Below are 22,612 nucleotides of genomic sequence, written 5' to 3'. Positions count from 1 at the left end.
ATATTTCGGAAAAATATTAAGATTTATGCGAGCTGGACCGATTTAAAAAAAAACCTCCAAAAATGGAGTTTTTTTATGAATACAAATAGTTTCTTAAAGAACTTTTTGAAAAAAGTCTCCTCAGATGACGAAACAAATGAGGCTAAAAAAAGTCTGCATAAAAATATTTAAAAATCGTTTCCACGGAATCGTGATAATGAGATTTTTGATGCTGTTTTTTTTTAGTTTTTGCAAAGATTGATTTACGAAAAACTTAAATAACTGGGCCAAAACTGTTCTGATTTAGATTTATGGGATCTCTGTAGAAAGGTATTTCCCATTATTTTTATTTATGTGCAAAAAAAATCATTCGTGAGCATTTTTTTTTCAAATGCCATCTTAATTCAACTTTGAGTGATATTCGTTCATCATACCTTTTTTTCATCTTTTGAATGAGCAAAGAAATAAAAAGGGTGAGAAAATACCTTTCCCCTGATGCCTCACAAGTCTAAATCGGAAGAGGTTAGTTCAGTTATTCAAGTTTTTCTTATACCAATCTTTGAAAAAAGTTAAAAAACAGCATCAAAAATCCCATTATTCCGTTCAAATTTTCTTTTATTTTTTAAAAGTATTTTTATGTAAATTTGTTAAGCTAAACCGTTTTGTCATTTGAGGGGATTCAAAAAACATCTTTAAGAAACTTTTTTTATTCATAAAAAACTTCATTTTTTTGAGTATTTTCAAATCGGTCCAGCTCGCTTAAATCTTAATATTTTTCAATATTTTGGTGGACGTCTTAAAATATAATATATTTTATACTTCCAATGGAAAAACAGTACCGATTTTTGTTTGTATGGGGAGTGATGCAGTCTTATATACATATGTACATATGTATAATAAAAGAGTCGTTTTCAAAAAAATATAAAATAGTTATCTACATTCATAGATATGTATGTACTGATCTATAAACGCAAGGGATTGCATACTTGTAAAAATACTTATAACAGCATTAGCCAACCATTTTAAGAAAATTCCGTTTAGAGAATTCTCAAAATATCTAAACACAATTGGGTTTTTCAAATTGTAATAACCTAATACATTTATAAATAACCTTCAAAAACTTATGTCTAAAGCACTACAAACGACCGCCACGGTCATCAATCGCCATTTTGTTTAGTTTGTGCAGAAATTAGTGGAATGGTAACTTGCAAACGATGATCATCGATCGATAACGCTGAGAAAGGATTAAAACAAAAAAAAAACAGATGTTAGTACATGTATAATATATAAGTGTAGGATTCTTTGTTAGTTTTTAGTTGTGCATTAGGGTGATCCAAGAAAAGAGTAAGTTTGAATTTTAAGGCTCTCACCGCCTAGAATTTTTCTATACCGAAAAAAAAATGTCCGGGTTTATTTTTTTTAAATCAAAAAATATTTAGTGGTCGCCCAAAGCGTTTAAAATTTTCCAGGATTTTAATATGGGGGAAAAAACAAATTTTCGCAGAAATAGTACAGAATTCTTGAAAGCCCATATTTTTCAATCGGAAAACTCGTGTTTTCTTCAGGAAACTTCATGTAGTAATATGGTATAGAATTCTTGGAAAATACTACGAAAATTAATAATATCGAACGATTTGTTTAACCACTATATTAGGTGTAATTTATTTCAATATATCTTGACATACTGAAACTATGCGAGCACAGGCGAATTTAAATTTTTTTAAAAACCATTTCGATTGATACACCGATTGTAATACTTCATTAAAATTATTGAAAAGTTTAAATTTAACTTTCTGAACAATTGGCAACCTTTTTAAACCTCCTTCGAATTTGAACTTTCAAATATGTGTAAACCCTGCTATGCATTTGTAGCTTAGAAATGAAGCCCTTTCAAGACTTTCGATTGATACCTATATTGTAATAACTCATTTAACTTATAATATAATTGTACATATTTGAATTTAGTTTTAAAAGAGGTGTTAGCCCTCTTCAAACACCTCAGAAGATTCAACATGTTCAAGCTGAACATTACTAAACACTCTTACGTTTGACACTGTAATTTGAGTATAATTAATTTAAGTTCGACTTTTAAAACAGCTTGCCCTCTCCAAAATATTTTCCAACTAAAACCTTATTAAACCTCTTTGGTCTGACACCCATTGTGTGATACATATTCCAATTATCTAATCCCCTTAATTCAAGTAGAATTTGATTTTTCAAACAGGTGGCAATAGTCCTCCATATAATTAAGAGCTAAAACCCTTTTCAAAAACATTTCGATTGACACCCATATTGCAGCAATTCATTTAATTTATTTGAATTTAATTTTTAAACGGGTGGAAACCATAGTAAAATGCCTCAATAATATTCTAAATGTTGAAACAAAAGGTTTCTTAACAATTTTTCGTTTGACACGCATATTTTAATTTTTCAAATTCATAATTATTAATTTAAATTTTACTTCAAACAGGTGGCAGCCCTTTTCAAATTATTTTCAAAACACAACTTTTTCATTTATATGAGAGGTGCCACGCCCCCTTGTATACTCGAGATTATATCTATCCTGTATTTTAAGTTGAGCTAAATGACATCAGTGTACTAAATTTCATGATGATCGGTTGAGTAATTAAGGCATGAGAGCGTAACAAATAAACAAACTCACTTTCGCATTTTTAAAATCAAGTATTAAGGATTAAGAATTAAGGATTAGTAAGGATTTTTTAATATTAACTATTTTCTATAGGTCCTCCAAAAACCCCAAAAAAACGCGATGTCGTGACCCATCGTTAGTATTAAAAAAATTTAAAGTAAACAATTGGGTATTATTACCAACAGTCCTCTGAAGAGAAACAGAGTTTTTCGAGATTGATTTGATTGAATTTTAAGAATTCTATACCAGTTTCATGAAAAACTGTTTGTTTCTATATAAAATATACATTCGTTCTTTACTTTTTTTAACACGCATTTTTGTACCACCCTGTTGCACATACTCACGAACTTCGAAATTTGTAGTTAGATTTGACTTTGACGAACATCAAAGTTATTTCTTTGCACTTTACTTACTATTATCCAATATGTATTCTAAATCATCCGGCGATTGTATAGTTGCAAAATCACAATTTGTAGACTCTTTTAGTATAATGCAGATTTCTTTGGAAGCTTTCATGAAAAATAGTGGCACAGAACTATTTGCCAACTCCTTATTCACCGCGCCCATGCCGCGCGCAGCTGTGAAATCGAGTTCTGCGTAGGTGGAAAATTTCGTTCAACATTCATCTTTTTTGTTTAGATCAAAACTCTATGAATATTGCTTACCATGCATATTAGCGCAATCCAGCACCACTGGTGCAATGCCATGCATCGCCACAGCCTTTGAAATGCCAGTGCGTACCCACTCGATTGCTGGAAAGTAGAGTGAGCTGTGTATCGGGCGCATGAGAATATACTCAATACCGTTAGTGGTCTGAAATAGTTAGAATGAAAGTTTACATTTCGCGAATACAGTATTCTTTAAGGCTACGTTACTCGTAATTTGGAGACACTAAGTGCTGGACGGGCAGCGCGATACACCAGATATGCCACATCTACCCCAACGCCCAACAGTAAACCGATCTCGACACCAATGGCTAAGCTCACAACGAATGTTATGGCACCGGGCAGCAATTCGCGACGACTGCAGCGCCACAAAGGTTTGATGACCTGTTGGGAAAAGAATAAAACAGCATTAGAGATATTTGGCTTTAACTAGAAAAATGCTGCGAAAACCTTAAAAACTGATAAGTTTTTGAGAACTTTTAAAATTCATGTGAAAAGTATATTCAAGCTTTGATTTTTTTTTTTTCAGTTTTTATTTAAGTCGAAGGACTCCCAACGAGCCCGCGTCAATGTCCATCACCGGAAAAGAGCCTTCTCCAAAGCTATAAGTCGGTTATCCCCCGGTGCATGTTAAATACGCGATTGGCTCGTACTCAGTCCCACGTTCTGCCTGCTAATACGTCATAGAAACCTCTCTTGGTTTCCGAGAAACGCCCGGTTTCCAAACAGTCTATTTCACCCCACTCACCTCAAATTCGATCATAAATATCACCGCTGATATGATAACCGCGCTCAATGCAGCTTTTGGAATGTATTGGAAGTAAGGCGCCAGCAAACCAAGCGCCAATAGCACCAACGCACTAGTATAGAAACCACCAATGGGTGTACGCACGCCACTCGCATGATTTACAGCGCTGCGTGAAAAAGAACCCGTCACCGGCATTGAAGAGAAGAACGAACCAATCACATTGGAGAGCGAAAGCGCAATCAATTCGCGAGTAGGACTTATGCCAGCGCTGCTGAAAGCTTTCGATATGGCAACATTACCCAGCACGGCGATTATGGGCAATATAATCATCGAGGGACCAAGTTCTTTGAACTGTGAAGAAAAAAATTAAAAATATGTATTTCAGTACTTTAAAGCAAGCGCTTGTTGTTTTAGTATAGTCACTTACCATATCCACATAGTCCTGTTCGATTGCAGTACCATTTGCTGCCTCTATTGTTGTGTGGAATTTGGGCAGCCCGACATCTGGAAAACCACTCTTCACTTTGCCTGTCAATACGAAGACACAAGACTCGCGTGTTTCACATGTATTATATGCTAAAACGCTGGCTATGAGCACAATCAGCGCATTTCGTCCAGTCGCAATTACCCACATTGTGCCGCTTAGTATGCGACGGCCGGGGATTTTAACATCTTTTAGTTTCTGAAAATAAGGATTAACTGTATGTCCAAATTTTTTTCAAAGCATTAGCCCTGTACAGGATTTACAGGAAAATATGTTTTAGCCAATAATAAGCCTCATTGGAGTTGGCAACCGCGAGCGACTTCCTGCAAATCGTGAAGCACCTGGAACAGACTTCGCTAGTCCCCTGTACCCGCCACTGCAAAGAGCTTGCAGTTAATTGGCTGCTCGACTATGTGATGCCAAAGTCAAGCGGCAACCAGAGATCGCTAACGGTGCACACAAAATGAATCTGAGAATATATGACTTTTCGGTTACGTCAAAATATGTTCAACTTAGATTTAAATAGGCAGCAGGTCACAGTGATGGATCAGAAAACTGTAAGGCAGTTGAGTTGGCTAGGTGCCTGTGAATTTGGCTCAGATCGGCGTACCTACGGACGAGCTTGGACAGAGAGGACTTACGTGAGTGCATTTTGCTGGTTCTGTGACTGCACGAAAACCCGCAACTCTCGATTTTCCGCTTGAAATTTAGTCGGTGAGACGAATACTATGTCTGAACATTTTCCCATCTTTTTTGAGATGCGGTGGAATCATTGCAAAAATTTCTCCTCAGCTGTGTTGGCTTTGCCAGAAACTGGGGTCTAAAGATCTTGGCACGAACTTCCCTTACAGCCGAGAAGAGGGGCTTGTTTGAGTTGCAATCACAACCGCACTGTTGTGCGAATTATTAAAGTATCACGTTCGGTGTGAATTTCTAGCAACGTGTTGTCATTTGGGCGGCAGTAATGCCGCTTTTATTACGTGCCTCGAACAGGCCCGAGATATCGGACGCATGGGAAACTAAGTGCTCGGCACCCATATTGGTACCACTAAATACCTGGCCACATTATTCAGACCTAACTTAGACGGAATCAGATATACATATATATTTTTCCTCACTAATCAAAGTTGTGTGCCTTCATGCTGATATATGTATTTACGTACAACTGGAGGAAGCTAGAGCTTGTCCCGTTCAAAAATTTTTCCTCATGAGGAACTATTTCTAAAAGGGTCATAGTCGGAAGTTGCTATTGCTAGCCGACGGTCGAGAAAGTCATCTGCGAGTATCATTTTGATATTTCATACCCCAATAATGGAGTCTATCTTGTCATACCTACGATTTTACGGCGTCTCCGAACGAAAAGTAGTTTGTTTTGAAAGTTTTTGTCCGGCAGAGTTATGTTCGGAGGAGACAATTTTATCAATAAAACTGTTCTATCATTTAAATACTGCGCAAACCAGACAAAGGAATCTGGGCCCGCAGAACGAAGCCTTAACTAAATACTTCGAAAGTATTCTGTGTTTGGTTTAATAACTCTATGCGGTCTAGCACACTCTATATTCTGCTTACAATAAAGTAAATTCAAATTAAAACTAAAACATTCTGGAGTTCAAATTCTACAATTTACTTACCCTCAGCAGTAGCAAGACGGTAATAGCAATTATGCCTAACGTAAAATCGCCATAGCGTATTTTGTCTAAATTCATAAAGACGGACTTCATTGTATTTAAAAATCCGGAACCACCGCCACCACCACGAATGCCCAGTAGGCCCTAAAAATTAAAAGAGAGCCTTAGTAAAAATATTGCCACATCTCAAAAGGGATGAAAACTTCTCCACCATACATGTTTGTATGTACGCTAGGGTGCATCACCAAAAAAAGGCGCAGTTTTTTCCAACATAATTATAAAATGTATTCTATTTTAAGAAATCTGCTGAAATATTTCGAAAAAATATTAGGAATTATGTGAAAATACCTCAAAAAAATTTATAAATCAAATTAATTTTTTTAAATATATTTTCCAAAAAAATCAACTCAGATGACATAATAGTTTAAACTCAAAAGGTCTGCATAAAAATCGTAGAACATTTTACCAACGGAATGGAGATAATAAGATTTTTGGAGTGATGTTCAAATCGGACCAACTCACTTAAGTCTTAATGTTTTCCCGAAATATCTTGGCGAAGGTCTTAAAATATAATACATTTTATAATTCCGATGGAAAAATAGTACAGATTTGATATTTTATGTTATTTTTGTATGCACCCTAATGTACGTATGTACTTACTTTCAGCTGGGAGGTGCCAATAATAACCGCCGTTGCTGAGGTGAAACCGACGGTAACTGGCAGTGAAATTAAATCAACCAGTGCGCCTACAAGAAAATATGAAATTGAGAGTTGTCACATAATTCATAAAAAACCATACACACACCTAAGCGCAGCACAGCCATTAGAAGCTCAACAATTCCAGAGATCAAGCACAGCAATATCGCATAAGCTGGACCTGAATTCAACCCGAAACTTGTATGCCGGCTAGTCATTAGCGCCAGCAAAGCTGTGGGACCGATGGTGACTTGTCGACAGCTGCCCAAGAAGGCATACACAATGCCGCCAATAAATGCAGAATAGAGTCCATACTAAAAATATTGAAATTAAATTTCTATGCATTAGATAGTCGTGCGTATTTAGGTAACACTCGCAGCGCTCACTTGTGGCTCCAGCCCAGCGAGCGTCGCATAGGCCAAACCCTGTGGTAACACTGTTAGACCCACTGTAATGCCTGCAATCATATCAGCCACGGCATCCTGCGTCGTATAGCCGTGTAACCATTTGATGCCCGGTAGCAGTCGGTAAGCGAAATCGATCGGTCGCATGACTCAATAAAACTGAAATAAAAAATTGTTAGGTAATGAAAACATTTTTTTAACAACAATTTTATTCACATTTATTCACATAGTTACAAATAATTTGTTAATAATAGATAGATACTTAATTACAGGAGGCCATATATGTATGTATGTACATTAGTTTGCACCACAAAAAAAGTAACGATTTTCCCGAAGGAATTATTTATTATATTTAAGACTACCGCCAAAATATTTCGGAAAATTTTTTAAGATTAACGAGAGCTAGGCCGATTTGAAAATAATTCCCAAAAACTCCATTATTTTAATTTTTAAACATTTTTAGAGTTTTAAGCTTAAACTCTTCTTTCTATCAGCTCATTAATTTTTTATCAGGCCGTTTTTTATATTTTCAAAAATAAATCGATTTTTAAGGTATTTTGAGATACGTCCTGCTCGTTTAAGTCTTAATATTTTACCGAAATATTTAAGCGTAAGTCTTAAAATGGAATACATTTTATATTTCAAATGGAAACACGCATGGACAGTCCCGATATTTTGTTTATGGGGAGTGATGCACCGTAATGTACATACATACATATATTCTGCGTGCACAGAAATTTAATACTATTTTTAAATGATCATCTCTGTAATTTTCCTCAAGTGCGCATGTTGAGCTGCTGAGCTCCAATTATTTTTTTTAGCGGCTTTGAATGGAATAAAATTCTGAAACTGTCTCCATTGTATGACAATAATATGTGTTTATCCATTGTTGTATATTTTACTGCAGTAATTTTCGCTTATTAAATTCTATTTATATTGTTCCATTCAATAGAAGTTAACATACATACATATGTACAAACATACGTAGTTATTATTGTAACAACAGTTTCATCTGAAAACTCGTTTATGCACACCAGTTTAGATTTCTACCGATATAAAAAAAGATGTCGCTAGAAGGCCTGGTCAATACCCTCTTACCGGGATGCGTAAATTCAAGGTTCCAACATACTTGCTAGATATGATCCGGGACTACCTCAGAGACCGTTGGCTTGTGTACGACGCAACACAAGGTCAGAGAAGGATACGTATAATCGGCGAAGCGGCACAGGTGTCTGTACTTGGCCCGGACCTCTGGAACGCCACGTATGACAGTCTGTTGCGCACGGAAATGCCGGAGAGCGCCTTCCTTCTCGCTTTCGCGGACGACGTGGCCGCCGTCATAACAGCAAGAAACGTCCAGCTAGCACAGCTCAAGCTAGGCCAGGTCATGCGTAGCGTCAGTGGATGGATGAGCGATGACGGTCTGCAATTGGCTACAGCCAAAACAGAGATCGTGCTACTCACCAGGAAACGGATCCCAACAATTATAAACAAGATGGTCGGACCTCAACTCGTGACAACTTCTAGGTCTAAAAAATACCTAGTGGTGAAGCTTGACGGCAAACTCACATTCTGGGAACACATCCATGGAGTATGTGAAAAAGCTGCGCAGAGCACGGTGGCTCTAAGCCGGCTGATGGCGAACGTGGGCGGCCCTAACCCATGCCGCAGGAAACTTCTGATGACAGCAGTCCAGTCGGTGTTCCTGTACGAGGCAGAACTATGGGCCGACACATGGAAAACCAAAAAATACCGGATTCAAATGTTTTCAGTCCAGCGCAGAGGGGCACTACGCATTGCTTCTGCATACCGTACGGTGTCCGCGGACGCGGTTCTAGTTATTTCTGGCGTCATGCGAATTGAGCTACTTGCTTACGAGCGAAAAGATATTTACAATCTCAGTGCCGAGATAGGTCGAGCAGCTGCTGCGGCAAGGGCGCGCGAGCAACTAATCCAACAGTGGCAACAAACCTGGAATGCGAGCCCAAAAGGTCAAACATGGTTGAACAGACCGCATGGGGAAGTCGATTTCTACCTGACGCAATTCCTCACCGGCCATGGTTGCTTCCGAGAATATCTTCATAGAAAGGAAATGGTGGACTCACCGTTCTGTCACTTCTATGGAAACGTCGAAGATAACGTGCACCATACAGTCTTCACTTGCGAACACTTCTTGATTTCGCGCAGAATGTTGGAAGAAAGATACGGAGACATAACTCCGAACAACATAATTTGGGTAATGAGCTCCATGCAGATAAGTGGGAAGCAGTTGCAATATATACGTGAAATTCGGAGAGAACGAGAGGACGGATGTCTACTGAGGACACTCAAATGAAACGCCCCTACAAAAGATCAGCCCCGAGGCTCTAGCAGCGCGTTGCTGCATCTGAAGACATGCAGAATTGCGGTGGCAGAAGCGGGATTCTTGCACGGGCGGTGGGAGTTTGGGTTTAAGTGGGTAGCCCAACACTCTTCGGTGGTTTTATGAAAAAATCATTTTGGTTAAAAAATATAATTCTTAAGATTTTTTATGAAAAGAATCATGTATGAAAAATTACTTGTTAGAAAAATAATATGTATCAAAATTGTCAAAATTTACCATGCATCAAAAAGAATAATTTTATTTTAGAATACATTATTTTTGGACAAAAAAATGTTTTGGAAAGAAATAGTTTTTATAGGAACAAATTATGAGTTTGATTCAAAATCTTTTAGAAAGAAAAATTTGTTTAAGTTGAAATTAATGAACATTTTTAGAAAGTTGTTGTTTTTTTTAACTAAAAAAATAAAAAAAAATCACGATTTGAATTTAAAATTTTGATTTATCCCCGATTTATCGCTGGTCCTAGGAGATTTAAGCAGTTTTCGCTATAATAACAGCAGAGCTAGCCTACGCGGAAACGGGAATCAACTCAAAAGCAAACTTATACGTACGTAGACGGCCTTTGCAGTCGGGAAGCCATTGATAGGCTGCAGAAAAATTATGTGCGAAAGCAGCCAAACTAACCATACTCGCTTCTTAATAAGACGGTTATAAAGGAAAGATTGCAGAGTTGCTTCCGGATTGTTAACGGGGCATATCCTGGGGGCTGCCCATGTACTAAGAATGGGTATCAATAACGTGGACAGATGCAGGAAGTGACACGAGCGGAAGACCAGTTAAACCTTATATCATCTTCTATTGCGAAGCCCGCACTGTTAAAAACACAACTAAAATGCTTAGGAGCCTATTAATTCGAGAACTTAGAGGATATCCCAAAAGTAGATCAGAAATTCGCAAAAAGCGTTGACATCCTTTGTGATGTCTACTTTGACGCCTAAAATCGAACTCTAATTGACAACGCTAAGGACCTACCGATCTATGTGTGTACCACAACACCGGCCAGATTAACCTTAACTAAACGAGTACACTTTTCAACTCGGTTTGAGAAGGTGATTTTGCATGTGGCTTGAATTTACTGATGTTGATTATAACTGGGTAGACATAATGCACAAACGTAGCATGAGATGCACATCAAAGTTAATTAAAAACACATTATCTCTATAAAAGTACAATAGACAATCGTCATACGGCCAGACATTTATTTTGCATAATTTGTTGATAACAATATAGAAAATGATAAAAAGAATTAATAGACACTAGCTATTACTAGTCAACAACTATTAAACTACAATTTTTGCAGGACAATGAGTCAAAACACTTGTACTGTAAAAAGCTAATTAAAGTAGGAAGTAAAGAACTACAAAGGAAGTTACAAGCGTTAGCCAGATATATCTTCCACTGATTACGTATTACCGTGACAGTCAGTATCCCACACTGGAATTACTGGGGCCGTTGTTTCAGCATCTAATACTGTATATATTAACAACCCCCATCTTGAGACGTGCTCAAGCCGAGAGACTCCTTAGTCCTGGATAACATACTGTTGTGACGCCGTCAGTGAGCACATCACGCCCATAGCTATTTTTACCCAACAAGGTGCATACATGGCATTAAAAAGCTCACCCGAGGAACGCAACTACTTCGCCTTTCCACCCATCGCCAACTTTCATCCCACTCCAACTCCTGTCTGAAGACTAACCAGCAATTCTTGGCCCCTCACAATATCTGTTCTCTGTGTCAGATTAGAATATACCGTAATGTGACTTCATATTGCATATATTGGCTGGTGACACTTTCGGTTTGGTTGTGGCCTGTGCACCATACGCGAGTGGACAACCCTCGTCGCAGAGCTTTGTAGCCGTAATCGTCACCTAGCAGCATTCCCACAGCAGCAAGGTAGGCAAAATCTGCATCGGAATAAAACCTCCCGAAACAGACGAATATATTACCATTTAACTGCAACGAGCTGCAGAGTAAGATCGTGAAGACAGATTCGTGTGTCGGCCGCAATTCCAAAAACAGATTTGGAACGTAAGCGAGACAAAACGGTGGCTTGGGGTTCTTCACAAATCACACCGTCTCATCGATGCAGATATCACCTGTAGAGATATCACACCAGAATGTCACGGTATTTCCATACGGTCATGCGAGTCCGAAATATTAACCGATTAAAATCCCCCTGCCTCTCGCGCTACCTAGAAGGATTTCATCCTGGCATTGATGCGTTATTTAGAAGAAAAAAGCTTTTTTTTTCTCTGGTGGCTTTAGGAGGCATCACGTTTTTTGGCAGACAACCAAAGTATCAGCGGTGACACGATTTGGCACAGCAGGTAAATGATTCGACGATCTACAGCTTCGCGGAAGTTAGCAAGAGTACCTTCACCACCCTCCTCATACTAAGCGAGTTTCTAATTGACGAACGTCAGTTTTCCAAGGCAATCACTGTTGCTCGCTTCTTACCCACCGGACGTTAGGCAGAAATCCGTTCTAATTCCCGTCCAAAAATGCTGCACTGGCAAACGGGCATGGCCAAGTCTGACAGATCGATCCCGGAGATTCGAAGGCTTGGCAACTGGTAGAGAAACGCAAGCAGAAGAAATGGGACGATTCTACTATAGCCTAGAATCTAGTCTGCATCATTCAATGGATATGGTCAAGCGTCGAGTGATAAAAAGGCTGTATAGACCAGAGACCAAAAATTTTTCAAAAAAATAAATACTGGACATTTTCAAGGAAATTTATGAATAAAATTTTAACAAGGACATTTTCTTTACATATTCGTTCTTAAGTACCTAAAAATTTAATCCATTTTAATGCTACAGAATTGTCTCCCTTGTTTGATACTCTAGTGTTATTGCACTGAATGTTTTAAGTAATTTTCTAGTAGTAACTAGAAATTTCAAAATCCTTATAAAAAATAATCAAGACGCCAGAGAGAAAAACTAAAAACGCAGAATTTATTGATTTTTGCTCGTGTCTAAAATTGACTGACGCACGGTGCTGTCGAAAATATTTTAAATCGGGGAAAAACGACCTTGCTTATCACGCAGTTTACAGAATGGTGAAACCACCAAATTTAATACGAGCGTCCAGTACATAAACTTGGGCTTCGTCCGAACTTATACTTTTTTAAAGTTTTTTTTGTATTTTTCGCGCTTTAAAATTCTGTTTAGTAAGGAAAAAGTTTTACTTAATCACAATTTTCACATACATAATTGAATACTCTTTCAATAAAAAAAAAAAAAATTCTTTACTCACATTCGACAGTTAACTTTAAATTTTTGTAATGAAAATCTATAGCTAACTGCCGAATGTGAGTTAACTCGTCCCTGTGAAAACGGCACTTATTGATTGTACACTTGCTAGGCACTTTTAATAAGAAAACAAGAATTTTTTCGTATTGTAACGAAACGACTTGCAGCACCGAAGTAGAACTACTAACTTAGTGAAATTTTGAGGTAAAGTATCTTATCTTGATATTCAAACACATATAGTATACATATTACAATCGTAGCATTTCAGCTGAATTGTTTGTTTATTTTTTGCTATTCCCTTTGAAATGCATCCTTTTAAGGTATTTTTGAATTCATCACAAATGGGTACACAAATATTTAACCAGTTGTCACTTGCCAGTGAAATTTCTTTATGAATACGAATTTCTTCCGTACACATTTTAACATCTAATTTTTCGTTTAAATTAGTATGCACAGCATTTTTTCTGTAGTAGCGCTAGTACAAAAGCAAGCATTCATAATTTTTTACGATTAAGAAAGGCGATATTTGTTTATTCCTTATATTTGTTTACGATTACAATTTGCACAAGTGTTTGCCACTACATAATTTGTTTAACTACTGTTTACAATTTTTAGGTGAAGGCTTTGATATGTATTTCTTTATATTTGTTTGTTTGCCTGTTGCTCATTGCCATCAATTTTAGCGCAACTGGGTTTTATAGCACTTTCTTTAGCTGTTTACTTTCTGAAATAATTAATCAATATTTAATAGGCACAAATTCTTTATGGCACTTAATTTTTAGGTAACGAGGCATTTACGCATTTCCATGAATACCCATAGTATTTTTTTTTTGTCTACCAGCGTATATGTATGTATGTATATATATCAAAATATGTACATGTTTATTAAAATTATGTAAAATGCGTTATACCCAACACTTTTAGCCCCTTTAGCGAGCTCGAAATTTAGAACGTCCGTCAACGTTTAAATGAAATCAAAAACTGATCGACCTTAAACACTGAGCGAACACAGTATGCCGGCAACCGGCTCAAGCCTCGCCAACTAAATAGTACGTTATCAACGAAAGTATCGAATCGATTGAATTATGTATGTACAGTGGGACATATCTACTAAATACTACATATAATTACAAGGCCACCCCTTTTGGTGGGTCAGTCTTATAAAACATAGATGATTTTCGTTGCATTCTACATCATACACTCAGGGCTCACTAAAGTCTATAGCGGCTGCAATTTTTCCTCTGTCTTGGAGTAAGCGGCTCGCTATATAGACGTGTATCCGGTTAAGAATCCACCCCCTCCCACGTAAAAAACCCCTTCCAATGGAAAGCAAACTATGGCCTCATCTCATCCGAGATTAAGCTACTTGGCTGTGTCCAGATCGAAAAACGGGAAACCAAATCGATCATGTTGTGATAGACGGAAGGCACGCTCTCAGTGTTTTAGACGTACGTACACTCTGAGGTCCAAACATGGACTTGGATCACTTTCTTGCGGCAGCCAAGATAGAAACCGCCTCTGTCTAGCAAAAAATGTGCGTCCAACAATGCGAGGAAAGCTCAACGTCGAATAGCTGCAATCACAACCGACGCCCAAAGCATTCGCCACTCGCCTTTTCTCAAAGAGCACAACAATCCGACATTGCACAGGAACCACATCCTAGTCGGACTTGGTTGCTTCCAAAATATACTTATAGCATCGCACGGTTCTTTTTCCACTTGGAAGTAATTCTAAAAACATGTCTGTCATGAAGTCTTTAATTCCCTTTTACGAAGGCGTGCAACACAGCAAGAACGGTAGTTTAAGACGGAAATTTTGCATGAAGTTGTTACTGTTGGTTAGGAGAGCTTTGTAACGTATTTATTCTTGTTCGAATTTATTTGCCGAAGTCAAAGCATTACAAAATGCTGACTTTAGCAGTAAAGTTTTCACGACTTAAAGATTTTTAGTCTTCCATAGTACTGAAAAAGAATGAATGTAGCTATTTCTTCATGTAGATTTTTTCTAATTTTACCTACAGAATTTAAATGTGCTTCGAAATTCTTGTGAAAAAACCAATGCCATGCGGAATTGTTATAAGGAGCTGAAGAGTGAGACATATTTGCCGCAAAAACGCGAGTGCGAAGAGCATAAAATGCTGGCCGACAGGAAAAACACCCGCAAATTTTTTGCTGGGAGAGAGGCAACTTACGGAAGGTTTCAAGACTAGAATAAACTAATGTAAGAACTACCGTGGCGACCTAGTGACCGATGTCGAGAACGTGCTTTAGTTATATAGGGAACACTTTTCCATTACACTGAATAGTAGCAGCACTAAAATTGTGGAGAAGACAAACTCGAGCCCCAGTCAATGGTGACAAATATAGAAAAATAAAAGTGATCGTATTTTGTTGAAACTCTTTATTCCTACAGGAATTACTTCACGTTTATTTCAAAAATTCAATCGGTGTTTTTGTACCGGTTGCCTATTTTGAGAACTCCGGGTTTTTAGCACCGGTTACCAATTTTGCGAAAAGCGGAGTGGTCACGCCTATTTTATTGATTAGGGTTATTCAAAATATGAACTCGAGGTTTTCCTACCGGTTACCAATTTCGAAGAATGCGAATTCTGAGTCGGCCGATTATTTTAATTTAAAAAAATTATAGTATTTTGCGTAAAGATCTCCCTATATATCAGTTTTTTTCATAATAACCGTTATACGATAATTGATTGGTTATTTGGCCGATTTCGACTACATATTCTCTACTCATGAATATATCAAAATAGTGTATAAAGTGGGTTCCCAATTGAAGTGCGACAGGTACAAAAAATGCGATTTCATTTTTGAAATGACCATAATAAAAAAATAGGCGTGACTACTCCGCTTTTCTCAAAATTGGTAATCGGTACCACAAACCCGGAGTTTTCCAAACAGGTAAACGGTACAAAATCCTATTTCATGTTTGATATCAACGTGAAGTAAATAATACCTGCAGGGGTAAAATTTCAACAAATTACGACCTCTTGATTTTTTTTACATTTATCCATTTGTGCGTCACTGCGATGCGGTATTTGTCAATAGTTTTTAATTATTTAGTAATATTTTATGTCCAATTGAGAGATAGGACATTTACTTATTTTGATTAAAACATTTTTCTGAACAGCAAAGTACCTTTTTTCCGATGCGGATGTACTCAAAGGACGATAATCTACGTAAGTATGTTAATTATTTTGGCATTCCACTTCCTTTTTACGCCTACTGATCTGACCCACTGTGTCAGATTCGCTCTCGTTTTTCCCCCCGATTCCTTCTCGCATTGTGACTGTGATTTCTGTGTTCGTTGAAGTTAAATTAAAAATTTAGAGCGCACGCCAGAGTTTGACCTGCTTTGGCACGTTCAGTTGCTCTGTTCTCTTTTGCCGGTTTGCGATCACGTTTTGGGGATAAATCTACAGAGACAAACTAGATGAATGCGGTTTCCACATGAGATACGCCAAAATGAAAAAACAACTACACATACATATAATCAAGATCGATAGCTGGGATGTGAACTCACGTGCACATTTATACATACTACATACATACTAGGAATGTTAATCTTCGGCCTTTTTTAGGTCCCGAAAATCCCGGGATTCTTGGCAAATAAGAAACTACTTTTCTTGACCACTATTGGCTATATTTATTTTTTTTATTAAATAATTAATATTTTTTTATAAATGTCCAGCTCATTATACATATAACACCGTGTGATAGAAAATTTTACCCACAAAAGTCAATATATTTGCGTAACCATGAGCCAAATATTGTAAAATTGTGTTTTTAGTTTTTCACTTTGACGTCAGTAATTCAAAAATGATTTAAACATTTCAGTGAAATGTGCTTAGGGAAGAAGTATGGGTATCAAATTAAAGAGTAAATTCTGTAGAATTGAATCAGATTAAATGTTTTGGTGCATAAGGTCTGGTAAATATTGAAAATGTCCTTTTAAAATTGTATCCTTGAAATTTCGCAATATTTGTTTCGAATTTCGTTGTTCTAACATTATCAGCTTAAAAAATTACATAGTCTTCCTTGTGAATCCAAAAAAATTTGTATTTTTTTAGGTTCTAAAGAAATTTCCTCTTTCATTTGGTACCCACATTTTTATTCTACATTGCATTGAATATATCTTTGAAATTACAAAATCCTTTAAAATAAATCCTGACGTCAGAGAGAAAAAATAAAAACATGGGTTTTAAAGCCATTTATTTATTATTTATTTTATGGTAGGAGAGGTAGAAGCAATTTTTTCGATTTAAGTTGTTGAAAAGTAATGAATATCTAAATCCCGGGATTGTCATAACGTCATCCCAAAAATCCCGGGACCGTAAAAAGCGACAAAATTAACATCCCTAATACAGACATATGTACCATATGTACAGAAGTGCTACAATTAAACATTTGTAAACCTACTCCCATTTTTCCTTTTGTTATTTTATTCTTTATTTGCGCACCACTCAAAGCAGTATCAAAAGTGTTGAGAATTAATTGGAAATGAAATTGGAATTAATAAACCAATTGAAGTGATCAATATTTAGTAAAGTAAATACATATTATGGCGACATATGTACTTTCATAATTACGAGAGTTAATTAAAATTAGTGGAGTTTTAAATGAGACTACGGAAAAACGTGTTACATTATTTTAGCTCCATCTACGGTTGGGAACATTTGCCTCAGACTAGAAGGCAGGTATATCTCAATATATCTGCGAAATTTACGGCTAAGTTGGACAAAACGCCCCTTCACATATCTAAATCATACAGACCTATAAGCCTAGCTAGAATGAAAGATATAACGATTCTCCTTATGCTTTTAGACCCATATAGTTATGGACTAAGACGGAAAAGATCCTGCGCCAGATGGAATACCTAACAAGGCTTTGAAAACTGCAATTAGCGAATGGCCAGATTTATTTGTAAAAGTTTTTCAGACTTCGATCGCTCCCGGCTAATTCATCTCGACTAGGCGATAGCCATCAATCTATCCGATCTTGAACGCCGTGCGAAAGACTACCTTAACTCGATGAACTATCCTAACTTTGTACTAACTCAGCGCTTCAGACTAACTTCTCTCTTAACTCCATAGGTTAACTTTCTAATATTATTCAGAGAGATCGAGAGAGAGAGGAGAGAGACAGATTCTGAAAGTACTGTTCCATCAAGACAATGCACGGGTATACACGTGTTTAGTCACCATAAAACAAATCCATAACTTTGGCTACGAACTCCAACCCGATCCACCAAATTAAGTCAACAGCGACTATTTCTTCTTTCCAAAGCGAAAAAAAGAGCTGAGCGGTAAGAGATTTGCATCGAATAAGAGGCCTGGAATTAATATTTTGATCTAAAAGGAGATTATGTTGGAAATACAACTCTTTTTGCCGAAAAATATATCTTTTATTCACTGACTTTTCAAATTGCTATCGTAAATTCAGCAGTTGTTAACCTCGATCTGGTCTTCCCTGCAGAAAGCAAGTGTTTCAATATTTCAAAAAGGTTTACGGCGTTTTCTTTTCTACCGCAAAATGTGGCCTTCTCATTGCCCTTTCCTTAGTATTTGAGAGCACTCAGCACTGAGAAGGCAACATTTTTCTGTAGAAAAGAAAACGCCATAAATATTTGGAATACAAGGATTATGCTGGATTTCCACTAGGCATTAAATGACAAAAATGACAAATGACAAAGTTGGGCATTAAAAAATATTCGGGTCATTATATTAACAAAATTGTCATTAATTTCATTTCCACATGGCATTTTTTTAAATGGCATACATTTTTTGCAATTTCAATGCCTAGTGGAAATGCGGCATCAGTTAGAACTCACATCCCGAAGACTGGTAAGCCACGCACTATGAGAAGCAGTAGGTGCCTCTATGGTCGGATGTGGTAATTAAAAAAGTGGCTTTACCGGATAATCATCCGTTCGATTGTGGTTTGTTCTTCGCAATTAGGTCGCCAGATAAAAAAAAAAACACCTAAATCATAGCCTTGCAGTCATAGACTTAATTCCGTATAGCAACGTGGAGTTAAGCACAAATAAATATAGTGGCTATGGTGGCCAAACGCGCTTTAATAAACTTCACAGATTGGCTTTGCTTTCGATCAATGGATCTGGGTAGACTCTTCGAGAGCTCACCACAAGTGTATGTAGAACATGACATTGCTTGTGTTTGATTGGTAAACGTATGCACAAGGAAACTCACAACGACAAGAAGTGCTGCGTTCCATGACCTAAATCGGCATAGTGGATGAACTCTTACTGAAACCGCTATTCCCAAATACCGGGCACAAAGAACGAGGAAGCAACGCAAGGTGCTATTCACTTTTATCAACTTGAATAAGGCCGAATTGCAAGGTCGCGATTGGGATCTGAGAGATCATTTTATAGCAAGATCACCCTCAAGCCCTAGCTGCCGTCGCGTCATCGGGAAGGACGGTGCCAAGCAAAAGTGAAAGACACAGCGCTTTTTTTCCGTATGATCTCAGCCACCGAAGGCGGTATGAACGCGGAGGACCGTAGCTTTAAGAACCAGTATGCACTGTGGGTGCTGGCACCCCAAAATCACACAAGGGATCTTATTCGGCCAACCACGGACGGCATGGACAGTTTGTTGGACTTAGCTCCAACAAGAAAGCTTTAATAAGTAATGATTTATAAGTAATCAAGAAATATTATGACCAAGCCATTATGAATACTTAAGACAATTCTACATAGGTGCACGTAACCTATATTGTGCACTGAGGTGCTTCAAACGTAGGAGTTTTGTAGATTACACCTCGAAGATACTTTCAATACAATCTAGCAATACTCCATATGTTGCAACATCTTACGAAATACAAGTATTTACTATCAACTACAATGCGAGTACTTCAACACTTGACAAGTGTTTTTCTGATGAGGAAGCTATTGAAACGTTCTTTTTTATATCTACAAATAATTGCTCAATATACATACATACAAATCAGTCAATAGAACTGATGAATTTTAAGTTTGTGTAATAGTCTAAAGCTTTAAGCGCTTGCATGCTAAGAATACTTCAAAGTGTCTTTGACTACCCGCCTTATAGACGTTTATATAGGTACATAACAACTGGTGAGAGCAGCAATCACTCTAGCAGAAATACTACCTGTCTAGGAGGTGATAAAACCGTTTACCTAAGTGGTGTGCACTTATATTTGGTCTAGGCGACATCTTAGCGGTATGCTCAGGCGGAGAATTTTTCCTCCTAATCCAGGGCGCTTGCATCGGTAATGAAATAATGCTGATGATATAACGCTCTCATATTGAGAAAAAAAATTCGGTTTAAAGCCGGAAGTACGAGATGTCGCCAAGTTGTTCCCTTCACTTTGAGAGAAATTTCGTCGGTCATCGCTAGGTTATGTCAGGTTTGCTTAAGGCAACCACTTGTCAAGTGGCCCACTTAGACGGTGAGCGTTGGTCCATTGTATTAACCGCTAAGTTCAAGCAAGAATCGTTTCGTGCAGTGAAGAGGAGAAGTATCTTTTCTTAGCGGCATTGCTTCGAGGGTACCGCCGCTGGCCAGTTCATCATCCACACAGTTACCTGTGATGTCACTATGGTCTGATACCCTGGTATACCTTGATAGTATGTGCGTGGAGAAAGACCTATCTGGTGCTAGGCTATGTAGCCACGCAGTGATGAAGTCAAAGCCCTCGAGAATCCTTGAGTATCCAAACCCCGAGATAGTCAAGCAGCCAGTGCGCCTAAGTCTAACCGCCGCCCTTGCTGCAGCTGCTTTACCTGCGATATCGGCCGGCGTTATATTAAGCCCCCTTAATTCCAATGGGGGAAGCCCGTTGCACTCGTTCCTGCCCACAGGCTAAAGTAGCCTTTTCCATTGCATTCCACCAGACGAGGACTCCATTAAACGTAATGTGCTTAACTATTGTTTTCTACAGCCAGTATAAACCTTGGTAGAGGGGCCAAATCTCTCTTATCCATTACCTCGATATAAGGCCTCGACTTGACCATGTCAGAAAGCGACAGACAAATGCCCCCGAAACAGGAAGAAGTTGCATGGGGCACCCTATTCATATGTCCTGGTTAACAAATAGAGTTCCATTTTACAACAAGTCCGCAGTTAGCGGACCATCTAGTCATCAGGTTCATATATCCCTGAGTTAAGTCGTAGAAGGTATCCAAAAAGTTTCGCCTCAATATAAGTGCGGATGATCCGCATAGGCAATCGTCCTGCGCTCTTTACGCGCCAGCTCCAGAGAAAGAGCGAACGTTACTACTCTGGGCCGTACCCCTGCTTACCATACGCTGGACGGTGGCACCATTCTATACCACGAAATTTTAATCCAAGAGTACGCTGACTATAGTCCCCGGTAGTACATTGTTAAAGGTCGCCTCTATATCGAGAAAGGCACTCACGCTAAAGTTTTTAGGTAAGAAAGCTTCCTCAGTCGACCACTCACTTGCGCACAAGCCGGTATCCACCGAACTAGCCTTGATGTATGCATATTTAGCTGCCAACAGGCGATCGACCAGACTCTCCAGAGTTAAACAAAATTATGAGAGCCTGATTGGTTCAAAACAGCGTTGGGCAGAGAGAGCTTTTACTCTGCTCGCCCTGGAATAGATGTGAGAGTTTTCTCCAGCATTCGGTATAGACGTCACTTCATGCCTTTGGAAAGGTTTGTAGCTCTTCCTCATCACCATAGTTAATTAAAAAATTACTATTCGGACCTACGAACCGGACGAACGTGTGGCTAATAGTACAGTGTACTGTTATTATGTATTTTCGCGATAGTCCGTATATTTATTCGACTTTTAAGACCCCCATCAATGCTTTACATCAGTGATGCTCAAGACAGCACCGCGGGCAGTACTTTTTAAAGCTTTCTATAGATTTTACATATCTATATGGGCGCACATGGAGTAAAAGCTCTCTCAGAGCTTCACTGATCTAGATCAGCGATGGGCAGATAGAGCTTTTACTATGCACGCGCCCATATAAAATGTGTNAAGAGCAGAACTTTCAGTGGCGCTTGTTAATACAAGAAACTCAGTCTAAAAAACACTACTGTGGTCTGAACGTCTGTACGCTTCGCTCAATGAGAATTTGCGGGAGAAAATGCCAGATGCGTCTCCTGTGTATATTTTGTAGCCGTCTGAGTACATACACATGTACCTACCTAAAAGGTGAAAAGGTCCATTTTTTTCATAATTTAGTATTTGATGCAGGATGGCAGGTAGTACGAAACTATATCGATTTTTCGTCTTTCCTGAAAAATTTAAAAAAATGGACCTGCCACCTTTTCCCTCTTAGGTAACGATATATTAGACATATTGAAATAAATATGCCAGCGAACATAAAAATACTTAAAAATAGTACATACCGGCTAATCAAGAATGTGCGGCAGTGACGCGAAAATAAACAACTTTTTATTACAAATTTTGATGGTCGATAATGAACTTTGAATGCAATAAGGAAAAAATTGCGTTTATATGTACGTAGTTCAAGCAAAAAAAAAAACTGCACATGGTATACCTTCTTGCTTTTCGCACAACGGTTCTCGTGCTGTTTGACCAAAATTTTCGAAAAGATAAAAAGTTTGCATATTTTGTTTTGCTTATCGCACTTCTTCAATGAGTAATAGTCATCAGCCAGATATGTATGTATGGAAGTAGGTATGTGTATATATGTATATGGACAAGGTCTCAATGAGTTATA

At 37.9% G+C, this 22,612-nt stretch overlaps 1 protein-coding gene across 3 annotated transcripts; it reads right to left on the bottom strand.

The window, feature by feature from the left end:
- Positions 1-889: 889 nt before the first annotated feature.
- LOC108376111 (sodium-independent sulfate anion transporter) lies at positions 890-16,382 on the bottom strand. 3 transcript variants are annotated; one of them, XM_017632291.1, is made up of 11 exons: positions 16,119-16,382; positions 7,237-7,413; positions 6,960-7,164; positions 6,815-6,900; positions 6,158-6,298; positions 4,470-4,724; positions 4,043-4,393; positions 3,505-3,678; positions 3,295-3,442; positions 3,043-3,222; positions 890-1,213 (listed from the first exon to the last, which is right to left on the bottom strand). In XM_017632291.1, exons 2-11 carry the CDS (start codon positions 7,399-7,401, stop codon positions 1,137-1,139), a joined length of 1,782 nt encoding a protein of 593 aa, XP_017487780.1. In that variant the 5' UTR covers positions 7,402-7,413; positions 16,119-16,382; the 3' UTR covers positions 890-1,136. The 3 variants fall into 3 exon arrangements, with proteins under 3 accessions (XP_017487780.1, XP_017487778.1, XP_017487779.1); XM_017632289.1 differs by lacking the exon at positions 16,119-16,382 and adding an exon at positions 13,803-13,884; XM_017632290.1 differs by lacking the exon at positions 16,119-16,382 and adding an exon at positions 13,770-13,880.
- Between the last annotated feature and the right edge of the window lie 6,230 nt (positions 16,383-22,612).

This window comes from Rhagoletis zephyria, unplaced genomic scaffold (assembly GCF_001687245.7).
Source record: "Rhagoletis zephyria isolate East Lansing unplaced genomic scaffold, Rhagoletis_zephyria_1.1 Rzeph_scaffold_09909, whole genome shotgun sequence".
Lineage (NCBI taxonomy): Eukaryota > Metazoa > Arthropoda > Insecta > Diptera > Tephritidae > Rhagoletis > Rhagoletis zephyria.
The sequence above is the reverse complement of the archived record's forward strand: the minus strand, read 5'-3'. Positions and strand labels throughout refer to the sequence as shown.